Raw genomic sequence first — 12,301 nt, forward strand, 5'->3', positions numbered from 1 at the left:
GGAGGATGGGGGGGGCTGGGGACATCATCAGATGTTTTGGGGATCCCCAGAGGGGCTTTTTTTTTGGGGGGGGTGGTCACAGCACAGCCCCGAGTTCGAGCGCCGCGGGGGACCCCCCCACGGCCTGTCTGTATTTCACTGTACAGGGGCTGAACCGCGGTGGCCGGGGGTGGGAGGAGGATGACGGACGGACGGACACGCGGCCGTGACGGGGACGGATCCGGGAGGGGCACGTCGGAGACGGACCCGGGCACGGGGGTGGGGTCCCCGGCGGCGCCTTCGTCCCGGGTCCGACCACGTCCAGGGTCCCACCGTGTCCCGGTTCTGGTCCATCCGTGTCCAAGGCTGAGCCGTGTCCCAGGGTCAGGCAACGTCGTGGCGTCCGGCCGTGGCCGAGAGTCGGATCAGGCCAGGGTTTTGCCACCTCCAAGGATCTGGCCACGTCCCGCTGTGTCCAGGGTTGAGCCGTGTCCCGGGGTCTGGGACGCCGGCCGTGTCCTGCAGCTGGTTGCATCCAGGGAGACCCGGCCGTGGCCAAGGTCCAGCCATATCCCAAGTTCTGGTTGTGTCTGAGGTCTGGCTGCAGCTGGAGTTGGACCCTCTCCATGCTTGGGCTGTGTCCACCACCCTCAGAGTCAGGCTGTGTCCTGGGTCTGAGCACGTCCTGGGACCAGGCTGCATCTCGGGTTCCAGCCATGTCCAGGCTCCAAGCCTCTCCGGGGGGGGGGTCTGGCCACATTCGGGAGTCCCACCATGTCCCAGCGGTCAACCATGTTGGAGTCGAGTCAATCCCAGCTTGCCCTTGGGTTCAGCCCCCAATCGCAGACTGTGGCTTCATGCCAATGTTGGAGCTTGGGCCAGGGGGGGGCGGTCAATCCCAACTTTGGTGCCTGGGTTGAACTCTGATGTTGGAGAACGAGTTCAACCCCAGCCAGAAAATGGGTTTGACCCCAGTGTTGGAGCATGAGGGTCAAYCCCCGCCCACCTTTGGGTCCAAGCGCAACATTGGCACATGGGTCCAACCCCAGCAGATGCCTCGTTCAACCCCAAAGTTAGGACATGGCTTCAACCCCAGCCAGAGCACGAGCTCAGTCCTGATGCTGGAGAATGGGTTCAACCTCGGGCACCACACGAGTTGTTTGACCCCGGTGTCACGTGTGGCATCAACCTGAATGTTAGTGTGGGGATCTGACCCCAGCGTTAGAGTGTGGGTCCACCCCCCCCAGCCAGTGCATGGGTTCAACCCCAGTGTTAGAGCTTGGGTTCAACCCAAATATTAGTGTGTGGGGCCAACTCCAGCTGGTGCTTGGGTTCAACTCCAACCAGAGGATGGGTTCAACCCCAGTGCTGGAGAAGTCTTTCAACCCCAGTTGTGACATGTTTGACACCAGTGTTAGAATGTAGGATCAACCTCAGCATTGGAGTGTGGGGTCAATCCCAGCCAGTCTTCAGGTCCAACCCCAACATTGTCACGTAGTTCCAACACCAGCAGGTGCCTAGCTTCAACTCCACCTAGTCCAGGGCTTCGACCCCCATGTTGACGCATTGGTGCAACCGCAACATTAGAACACGGGTTCAACCCCAGCCTGATTTTGAGTTCAACCTCGATGTTGGAGATTCAGTCCCAATGTTGGAGAACGGATTCAACTCCAGGCAGTGCATGGGTTCAACCTTGATGTTACAGTGTGGGGTCAACCCCCGTGTTGGCACATGGGTCCAACCCCAGCTGCTTAATGGGTTCAACCCAGCCAAAGCGTGGGTCCACCCCAGCATTGGTGCATGGGTTCAACCCCAATGTTAAGGAGTGTGGGTTCAAACCCAGACAGAGCATGGGATTGACCCCCAACGTTAGAGAAGGGAGTCAACCCCAACGTTAGAGCATGAGTTCTACCCCAGCCAGTGCAAGGGTTCAACCCTAGTGTTGGAGTGTGGGTCCACCTCGAGATGGTACATGGGTTTGACCCCCCAATCTTAGTGCATGGGGTCAACCGCAGTGTTAGAGCGTGGGGGTCAATCCCAGGAAGAACATGGGTTCAACCTTAGTGTTGGAACATGGGTTCAACCTTAGCGCTGGAGCGTGGCTTCGCCGCTGCCATCAGCACGCGAGTTTGTCCCCGGCCAGCGCGGAGGCTGGCGCAGGGGCCCGTCCCCGGCGCACGGCTCACCCGGGCAAGCGGCTCGTCCCGGCGCGTGGCTCGTCCCCGGCCTGCGGCCGGTTCCCCGGCGCGTCAGCGAGCCAGGGGGCCGGCGCGGGGCCCGGCGGGCGGCCGGGGCTCCTCGGCCTCACTGTCGGTGCTGCCCGAGCTCTCCTTGGCGTGGGCGGCGGGGCGGAGGAAGCTGCGGGGCGGGAGGGCGAAGGGCGCCGGCGCCAGCTCCTCGTCCGACGAGGCCAGCGAGTCCTCGTCCGCCAGGTGCCGCACGATGTGGATGCTGTCGAAGCCCAGCGCCTCGCCGAAGGCCTTGGGGCCCTTCAGCAGCCGGATCTGCGGGGACACGCGTGGGGACGGGGGACGGGGGACAGGCACAGGGAGAGGGAACAGGCCCAAGGACATGGGAATCGGGGATAGGGGATGGAGGACATGGGACAGGCATAGGGACGTGGCCCAGGGGATGTGGGACAGGAGGAGAGTTGATACGGGACAGGGGACATGGGACATTGGGAGAGTGGACATGGGACACACACAGGGACATGGCACAGGGTCATCGTACGGTGTTGGGGGCAAGGAACAGGAACATAAGATGGGGGATGGGATATAGGACAGGCACAGGGACGTGGGATGGGGACAGGAACATGAGATGGTGGACAAGGGACATGGGACGGAGGGGAAAGGCAAAAGGACATGAGATGGGGGACAGGGACATAGGACAGAAGAGGGACAAGGATGTTGAATGGGGAACATGGATACGGGAACAGGCACAGCGACATGGAGACATAGGATGGGACATGGGGACAGGGGATAAAGGATGGGGGGGGACACAATATGACGCTGCATGGCCTTGGGGGAACACCACTGATGTTGCCCACCTCCAGCATGGCCCCATTTARGGACAGTGGGGACCAGTAGGGCTTCGAGATGCTTGGGACTGGCCATGGCTATGTCACCACTGTGTCCCACAGGTGTCTTGTTGAGTTCCCAAGGTTGCCTGGGAATGCTCACAGGTGCCCATGGGTGTTCCAGGGTGGCCATGGATGGCCTGGGGTGCTTATGGGTCCTAGTAGGTCCCCAGGGGTGCTCAAGGGTGTCTGGAGCACCCCTAGGGTGCCCATGGATACCCGTGGATGCCCACAGGTACTCATRCGTGTTTCTAGGTACCCATGGGCACCCACGGGTACCTGTGGATGCCTGTGGTTACCCATGGCTATATGTGGGTGCCCAGGGGTATCTGCAGATGCCTATGAGTACCCATGGGTGGGTCTGTGGCTGCCCAGGGGTGCCCGGTGATGCCCATGGGTGCCTGTGGATGCCTGTGGGCACCTATAGGTGGGCAATGCCCATCAGTGCCTACAGSTTCCCAAGTGTATCTGTGGGTGCCCATGGGCCAGATGGGCAAAGGTACCTGCGGGGGCACACYGGTGCTTGAGGGCACCCATGGGTGCTTGGAGAGGGCCTGTGCAGGGCCTTACCTCGGCCTTGAGCTCGTCGATGTGGTCCTTGAGCTCGCGGATGTACTGCGAGGCGTCCGAGTTGTTGAGCTGGCCCTGGATCATGCCCTCTTCCCTCTGCAAGGCCGTGGGCTGGGGGTGAGCACCCCACGGTGGCCGTCCCCTGTGGTGGCAGTCCCCTGCGTCCCCATCCCCTGCCCATCCCTCACCTGGATCTCCAGCTCCGCGATGCGCTGCCGCATCTCAGCCACGGCCGCCATGCTGTCAGCCTCGCGCAGCCGCACCGCCATCACCTCCTCCTTGCTCTGCCGGGGACGTCGGGGACGTTGGGGGCTACCCCACAAGCGGCCCCGCTTTACTAGGGCATCGCTGTATCCCACCCACCCCAAAACCATCGCTCTCTGGGGCTCCCYGCTGGAAGAGAAGGGTGTTGAGGTCTCCCTTGGGTGGCTGCAGGGACCCCTTCAGCAGGAACACTAGCTTGCCCTTGGGTGGGATGTTGGGACCCCATCAGAGGAGACATCGGGACCCCGTTGGAGGGGAAGTCAAGACACCATTGAATGGGTGAAAAGATCCTATTGTGAGGGACGCCGGGACCCAGTCGGAGGGGATGTTGGGACCCAGTTGGAGGGGATGCTGGGTTGCACGTTGGGACCCCATTGGAGGGGACTTCATGACACTGTGGGAGGGGTGATGGGTCCTCYTCAGAGGAGACACTGAGTCATCCTTGGGCAGGGTTTTAGCACCCTATCAGAGGGGACACTGACTCACCCTTGGACAGAGTGCTGGGACTCTGTTGGAGGGGACCTTGGGATGCCATCAGAGGGGACACTGGGAACCCTTTGGAGGGGACACTGGGACTGCATTGCAGGGGCCACCGGGTCACACTTGGGCAGGGTGTTGGGACCCCATTGGAGGGGATGTTRTCCTTGAGCCGGACTCCATTGGAGAGGATCACAGAAGGGCCCCCCCAAGGGAGGAACATGGGGGCCTCATGGGAGGGGACATGGGGCGCCCCCCCGCCCACCCTGGCCCACCTTGCACTCAGACTCGGCGTGTTTGCGCTTGGTCTCGCTCAGCTGGGTCTGRAGCCCCTTGTTCTGGGCCATGACGTACTGCAGCTTCTCCTGCAGCCCCGTGCACTCCTGCTCCGTCCGATTCAGTAGGTTGCTGTGGATCTGGTCCTGTGGGTGCCGGGAGACGGTTGGCAGGTGGCCTGGGGACCTCCCTGCGGCACCCATGGGTGCTCTGTGCCCTTGGCTTCGCCCCACGCCCCCATCCTCGACCACGCCAGGCGAAGCGGGGGGAGGTCTCGCTCCGCTTTTGCGATGCCGTCCGCGGCCCACGGAGCCCCTCACCTGGGTTTCCAGCTCCACCACCCGCTGCCGCAGCTCGCGCAGCTCGGCCTGGGCCTGCGTCTCCCGCAGGCGCGCCGTCATCAGCTCGTCCTGCAGCTCGTTGATGTTGTTCTTGCGGGGAGAGTCCTTCCAGCGCCCRCTGGCTCGCGCCAGCTGAGCCTAGRGCAGAGGGGACCCAGGCGTCCGGGCGAGGGCCAAGGTGTCCGGGGCGAGTGGTGGCGGCCCTGGGGCCTGGCCTTACCTGCCAGGTGTCGTTGAGATCCTTGACCTGCTGCTGCAGCTCCTTCAGCGACTTCACGGCCTCGGCCTCGCGCACCTTCAGCGCCTTGAGCTCCTCCTGCAAGCGGGCCACGTTGTTCTCGTCCGGGAGCAGGCTGTTCCTCTGCGGGCGAGAGCGGAGCCGTGGTGTCAGTGCGGGTGCCCTGCAGCAGGGGATGCTTGTGGGATGCTGGGTGGGAAAGCCCTGAGACCCTGATGTTCAGGTGACAGCAGGGCTAGAGACTCCTGAGATGCCAGCACTTGTGGGACACCAAGATGAGAGATCCCTGAGATGCTGATGCTCGCATCAGGCCATGGCAGGAGATCCCTAAGACACTGAYGCTTGTGGGAGACTCCCAAGACACCAATGCTCATGTGATGCCAGAGAACCCCAAGATGCAGGACACCAGGACAAGAGATCTGAGACACCAACACTCATGTGACACCACAGCATGAGACCCCCAAGACGCTACCACTCATGGGACACCGGGTGGGAGATCCCTGAGATGTTGATGAACGGGCCACATTGCAGCAGAACCCTGCAATGCTGATGCTCATGGGACACCAGGACCAGAGAGCCCCAAAATGCCACYGCTTGTGTGATGCTAGGGCCAGAAATCCCTGAGACACCTGACACCAGSACAAGAGATCCCTGACACACTGACACTTGCACAACACCAGAGATGGAGACCCCCAAGACACCAACACACGTGCAACACAGCAATGGGAGATCCCCACAATGCTGAGGACCCTCAAGACTCCAATGCTCATGCAACACTGCAGCTGGAGACCCCCAAGGCGCAGGACACCAGGCCAAGAGATCCCTGAGACACTGACACTCACAGGATGCCAGGGATGGAGAGCCCTGAGACACCGCTGCTCGCAGGAGACCCGCGAGATGCCAACACTCATGAGCTACTGGGATAGGAAATCCCTGAGATGCTGATGCTCATGCAACATCGTGGCAGGAGATTACTGAGGCGCTGATGTTCATGAAGATCTCTGAGACACCAATGCCAGGTGGGAAATACCCGAGACACTGACACTTGGGCCATGTCGTGGCTGGAGATCCCCGTGATGCAGATGCTTGTGGGACAGGAGGACAGGAGACCCCCAAGATGCTGATGTTTGTGGTACACCAGGCCCAGAGATCCTCAAGACACTGACACTCATGTAACACCAGGAATGGAAACCCCTAAGATGCTGCTACTTGCAGGAGACCCCTGATACACTGACATTCATGGGACACCAGAACCAGAGATCTCCAAGATGCTGGAGACCCCCAAGATATTGATGCTTGCAGGACACCAGGATGGAGATCTCTGAGTCACCAGTGCTCACAGAAGATCCCCGAGATGCTGATGTTCATGCAACACCATGGCAGGAGATTCCTGAGACACTAACACTCACATGACACCAGGAATGGAGACCCCCAAGATGCCAGTATTCACAGGAGACCCTTGAGACACTGACACTCATGAGACACCAAGATGGGAGACCCCCAAGATGCTGATGTTCATGCGAGACCTCCGAGATGTTGACGCTCGCAGAACACAGGGATGTCAGATCCCTGAGATGCTAACGTTCACGTGACATAGCAACGAGAGATCCCCGCGGTGCTGGAGACCCCCGAAATGCGAACATGACATCAGAGACCCCCAAGACGGGAGATGCCAGCACAAAAGCTCCCCAAGATGTCAACACTCATGGGAGACCCCTGGGATGCCAATGCTCATGGGATGCTGGCACTAGTGACCCTCGAGATGCCAACACATGCAGGACACTATGTGAGAGACCTCCAAGACACCACAGAACACCAAAATGGGAGATCTCTGAGATGCTAACACTCATGGGAGACCCCTGAAATGCCAGATATCCCCAAGACGGGGGCACCAGGACAAGAGACCCCCGAAACATCGGAGATGCTCAAGATGGGGGACACCAGCACAAGAGACCTGAGACACGAACACTCACGGGAGACCCCTGAAACGCCAACGCTTGGGCGAAAGCCCGCTCCCTTGCCCCACTACCTTCTCCATGTCCAGCACTTTGTCCTGCATCTCTTTGAGGGCGCTGAGGGTTTCGGTTTCCCGCAGCCGTGACTGCTCCAGCTCCGTCTCCAGGTGGGTGACGAACTCCTCCGTGAAGCGYGGGTTGCCCTGCGAGAGCGGGCAGGCGGGCGTCAGCCGGCGGCGGCGGCGTGATGGGAGGCGGGCGCCCGCCGAGCTCACGCCACGACCCGAAAGGGCGGCGGCGGCGGCGGCGGGGAAGGGACAACGGGGGAAGGGGTTCGGGTGCCGGGGGGGGACCGACCTGCTGGTCCTGCAGCTCGCGRATGGTGCTCTGGGCTCGCTGCAGGTTCTCCGTGGCCGAGCTGCACTGCTGCTTCACCACCGCCAGCTCCCGCTTGATGATGTAGTTCTCCTCCGCCTCCTGCGCTCGYGTCACCTGGCCCTGCCACCGAGAGGGGACGGGCGACCGTCACCGCCGGGCCCCCCTCCCGCCTCGCCGAGGGAGGGCGAGCGCCCGCTTCCCGCGGGGGAAACGAGGAAAAAGAACGAGCGTCGCGGAAAAGCGGCGGCAGCTTTCCGGGCTGGAGCAAGGCGGAAGGGCAAAGCGAGCGGAGAGGGAAAGAACGGCGTTACGATACCTGGATGAGCCTGTCTGCCAAGGCAGCGCTCTCCTACGGGACAGCCCCACAGGGAAGGAAAGACGGAGGGAGGAAAGAGAAAGAGAACGACACGTAACGAGATCGTCAGACAAGCGGCTCCCCGCTACAGCTAGAAGCAAAAGAAGAGAGCGAAGCCGAGGCGGAGAGAAGACAGCCCCGGCAGAGAGGGCGGCAGCGGCTCGGCCGTAGCTCTACCCGGAGAACGCGCTCGCGGCGTTTAGATCGGGCAGCGGGCCGCCTTCCTCGACGGGAGCGTTTTAGCTAAGTCCGCTTTTAAGAGCCGGGCTCGGAAAAGTCGCCGGAGAGGAGCGAGGGAGGCCGTTTCCGGCTCTGCCGCGGCACAAAAATCCCCGGCACGAGGGCCGCCCCCGGGCGGGAGAAAACCAACGACGAGAAACCAAATCAAAGCCAAAAAAAAAAAAAAAGAAAAGGGGGGGAAGTAAATCCCGCGCGGCTCGGGGCGGCTCGCCGTGCGCGGGGCCCGGAGACGTCGCTTGGGAGGTGGGATTTAAAGCGCGCGGGGACGGCGCTCGGATGCGGAGGCCCCTCGGCGGGTCCGGCCCGCGGGCGGCAACCCCGAGCGAGAGCCGGGCTAAGCCTCACCTTCTCCAGCGTCTCGATGCGTTGCTTCAGCAGGCGGTTCTCCGTCCTGAGCCGCTGGGGAGGAAGAAGAGGGGAGAAATCAGCTGGGAAACCTCGCCGGCGGCCGCCGAGGGAGGAGAAGGCCCTCACCTTGATCTCGATCTGCTCCTCCATCTCCTTGTTCTTGATGGCGGCGTACTCCTTCTCCAGCCTGCGGCGGACACGGGGAGGAGAGGCGTGCGGCACCCGCCGCCGCCGCTCCGCCGCGGATTAAACCCCCCGGAGAGGGGCTGAGAGGGGCAAAAGCCGCGTGGAAGCTGGGATGGGGGGTTGAATGGGGGGAAACAACTCACCGCTTCATCTTTTTGGGGTTGTATTTGACCTGGTAGGCTTTCAAGATGAGCTTGTCCGGGCAGCTGTCGAACTGGTGGGGAATCACCTTCTGGAAGTACTGCGGAGGCGACGGCCCGGGTGAATTGCGGCCGTCGGGGCTCCGCGCCCCGAGAGGCCGCCCGGCCGCCGGCTCTCACCTGCGACATCCCCTCCATGTCCAGCTGGATGAGCTCGGCCTGGTTGAACTGCAGGAGGGCCATGCCCACGCGGAAGATGATCTCCAGCCCCTGCAAGGAGGCGCGCGGAGGGGAGGGGGACGGCTCGGGCGCCCGTTTGCACCCGCGCCGGCTCCCGTGCCGCCGGATGGGCGCGAGTTTGGGAGCCGCCGGTTTCTCTGCCCGTCAGCTAAACCCACCGCTCTTATTTATCCTCCCCCTATCCAAGCCCAGAGTGAGGGAAAAAAAAAATAAAAATAAAATATCCAAGTTTGGCGTCAGCCTTCCTCCACCACCGCAGCGCTGTTCCCACGGAGCAAGCAGAGGCGAGATTTAAGGAATTCACAGCTTTTCGCCGTGGTGGGGAAATGTGTTTTCTCTTCCCCGGGTGACGTCTAGCGGGGTCTCGCTACTCGAGCGGGACCGCGGCGCCGCCGCGCTGGGCTCTGGCGTGCCCCCGGGGAAGCCCTCGCCGCCGCGGCCCCCGTTACCTCGTACATGAAGATGTCGAAGACCCGCGTGGCCACCGGCAAGGGGAAGGTGGTGAGGAAGAGGGTGAGGAACCAGGACGAGGCGTACATGGAGGTGAGGAAGCTCTGCGAACGGAAGTGGATGTTCAGCTCCGGCAACTGCTCCTGCAAGCGGGAGAGAAACCCGCAGTGGTGGGGGAAAAYGTTTTATCGGCTTGGTTCTCCCGCGAACCGGCGCGGCGTTTCGGTTTCTCTCGAGCCGCGGGTCGCCTTTCCCCGCCCTGCTTCCGCCGGCTTTATCCCGGCGCGGATCGGAGGTTGGAGCCGGCGTTTACCTGCAGCATGTACTCGAATTGGTAGATGCAGAGCCCCAGCTCGGCCATGCTGGGCTTGAAGAGCTCCCGCAAGCGATACTCCTGCATCAGCCGCACGAACACGCAGAAAGCCTCCTCCTCGGGCATCTGCCGGGCGACCGAGACGGCGTTAAAACCCTCCGGTGGCATCCCAAAGCCGCTCCGGCTTTCCTCCAGCCGGGAAAGGCGCGGGGAGAAGCCCGGCACCCACCTGCATGAGCAGCAAGCCCACGATGAAGGCGCTGCCCTGGCAGTATCCGACCTCCCGGTCCACCAGGGAATAAGCCTGAAAGGGAAGAGGAAGGAGTCTGAGCGGGAGCTGGGGACCACTGAGCACCCAGCAGCTTTCTATTTTATTTTATCTTATTTTATTTTACCTTAATTTAATTTTATTTTATTTTCCAAAGTTGATGGTGCTCCCCTAAGCCTGCTTGGACTCCCGGCTTTTGTTTCGATGGAAAAGCTCGCGACCGACTACGCCGTTCCTCCCGGCGGAGGAAAACCCGGCGGGAAAAGCCCAGCCCGGGACGGACCRCTGCGGGTGCCAGGAGCGTTTGGTGGAAACGGCCCCCCGTCTCGCGCCGGAGCCACGCGGGAAACGGTCTCGCAGCCCCRGGGCAAAACCGGTGGGAAAAGCCAGAGCCGATCCGTGCCGAGCTCGGGCTGGGGAGGGTCTCCGTTGGGTGCCGGCATGGCCTCGTACCTTCATGACGTTGAAGAGCACCTCCTGGCCGAGGCTGTCCTGGCCCTTGAAGAACTCGTGCTCGGGGTAGGTGCGGGCGATGTCCCTGCGGATGAGCTTCTCGCAGGGCGAGGACATCTTGAGCAGCTCCGAGTACTGGTTCTTGACGGGCATGTCGGTGGCRCTGCAGAGCAGCTGCCAGACGATTGCGCGGAAGTGGTGGGGGATCCCTTTCCGGATGAGCTCCTGCGGGGAAAAGGGCGCTTGGAAAAACGGAGAAAAAGGAAAAAAAAGGAAAAAACAACCCCCAAAGCCGGAGAAGCGGGAAACGCGCGGCGCCGCCGTCTCACCTTCAGCAGCTTCTCCTTCTTCTTCCGCCACTCGTCCCACTCGTTGACGATGCGGCCCCAGAGGATCCACGTGTCCTCCTCGAGGTGGCTCAGGTTGGAGGAGGCYGACGAGCTGGAGACCAGCGAGGAGCCGCTGTTCCTCCGCGAGCCGTTCATGGAGCGCATGGACTTGGAGTCGGCTTCCAGGAGCCTGCCAGAGAGTCCGGAGATGGGGAGACGCCRCCGGAGCGGAAAACTCCCCGGGGGCACCTGCACCCGGGAGCCACCGACCGCCACTGCCCGGCGCTTGGTTTTTTCACTGCATTTTCTTTACTTTCAAAGAATTCCCGGGGACAGAGCCCGTCTTTTCTCCCAAGTGCCGTACGGCACGTTTCTCGCCCGGTTTTGCCCCATCCTTGGCCCGTTCGGGCTGCTTTTATTCCCTTCCCGGCGTTCGGATGCATCCGGGACGAACCGAGGGCGGGATTTAACCAAGRACCGAACTGTGTTTTGCGCGGATTTCAAACCGAAGCCGCCGAGGGAATCGTTTCCCCGCGGGATGACGCAGGGAGAAAAATCCAAAGAGCCGGCAAACATCCGCCCGCTCGCCCGAGGCTCTCCGAAGGTTTCCAAGCGCCGACGGGCAACGAGGGAACCCCGCGCCCTGGAAAACGCAGCGGGAACGGGCGCTGCCGGCAGCCGGCAGCCCCTTTGCTCACCTGTTTTGCTCCTCCAGCTTGGCCAGCAGCTCCAGCTCATCCGGGCTGAGGTTCTCCGAGTCGGAAGCGGGCGAACAGGCCGGCGCCGAGTTGACGGAGGAGAGGGCTTCGTGGGAGGAAGAGTCGGGGCTGGCGGCCGGGCTCGCCATGGCGGGGAGGGCGCCGGGCCCGGCGCCGGGGCCGCGAAGTCGGGGCGCTCGCGCCTTCACCTGGAAGCCAAGCGGAAGCGGAAACGATTTTTCCACCTTTTCCCTTCCCCGCCGAGCGGACGGATCGCCATCCGGCCCCGGYGAGCCGTCGCGCTCCGAAACCGCTTCCCGACGCCGCTTTCGCTCTCCGCTACAAAGTGCCGACGTCGCTCCGCTTCCAGCCCCCGGATTAACCGAATTCCCTGAAAACGAAAATCCAGCCGAGTCCCGGCATCCAGCCTCAATTACGGGTCCAAGCGTTTGCCCCTCGTCTGCCCCGATTTAAACTAAACCGCCACGGCCTCGCAGGGGATTTACGGCAAAAACGGGACCTCGGGCGGGTTTGTCGGTGGGTTTTAACAAGCCGCTTCACCGCACAGCGTCCCGGGAAAACCCGCTTTGCTGGGAATTTTGTACCGGGGGCCAAAAGGGGCGCTCCGAGAAAAACAACACCCGGTCCGAAACGGCCYGCGGGGAAGCGAGGCGGCGCGGTAGCCGAGCTGTCGCTGGTCGGCAAATACGGYGCCGAACGGCTCGTA

General features: G+C 62.2%; 1 protein-coding gene across 3 annotated transcripts; it reads right to left on the minus strand.

Annotated features, from left to right (window-relative positions):
• Positions 1–94: 94 nt before the first annotated feature.
• Positions 95–12,072, minus strand: EVI5L (ecotropic viral integration site 5 like). Of its 3 annotated transcripts, XR_014897616.1 has the most exons (20): positions 11,575–12,072; positions 10,877–11,066; positions 10,548–10,772; positions 10,056–10,130; positions 9,827–9,952; positions 9,513–9,656; positions 9,004–9,093; positions 8,827–8,924; positions 8,624–8,684; positions 8,495–8,548; positions 7,871–7,903; positions 7,534–7,674; positions 7,251–7,379; positions 5,204–5,344; positions 4,963–5,121; positions 4,642–4,788; positions 3,814–3,909; positions 3,626–3,721; positions 2,166–2,483; positions 95–1,671 (listed from the first exon to the last, which is right to left on the minus strand). XR_014897616.1 is itself a non-coding variant. In XM_085319368.1 (19 exons), exons 1-19 carry the CDS (start codon positions 11,721–11,723, stop codon positions 2,229–2,231), a joined length of 2,409 nt encoding a protein of 802 aa, XP_085175494.1. In that variant the 5' UTR covers positions 11,724–12,072; the 3' UTR covers positions 95–2,228. The 3 variants fall into 3 exon arrangements, 2 of the variants coding, with proteins under 2 accessions (XP_085175494.1, XP_085175495.1); XM_085319368.1 differs by having other exon boundaries at positions 95–2,483; XM_085319369.1 differs by lacking the exon at positions 7,871–7,903 and having other exon boundaries at positions 95–2,483; positions 11,575–12,071.
• Between the last annotated feature and the right edge of the window lie 229 nt (positions 12,073–12,301).

This window comes from Rhea americana, unplaced genomic scaffold (genome assembly GCF_003343005.1).
Source record: "Rhea americana isolate MKP2758 unplaced genomic scaffold, rheAme1 scaffold_580, whole genome shotgun sequence".
Taxonomy (NCBI): Eukaryota; Metazoa; Chordata; class Aves; order Rheiformes; family Rheidae; genus Rhea; species Rhea americana.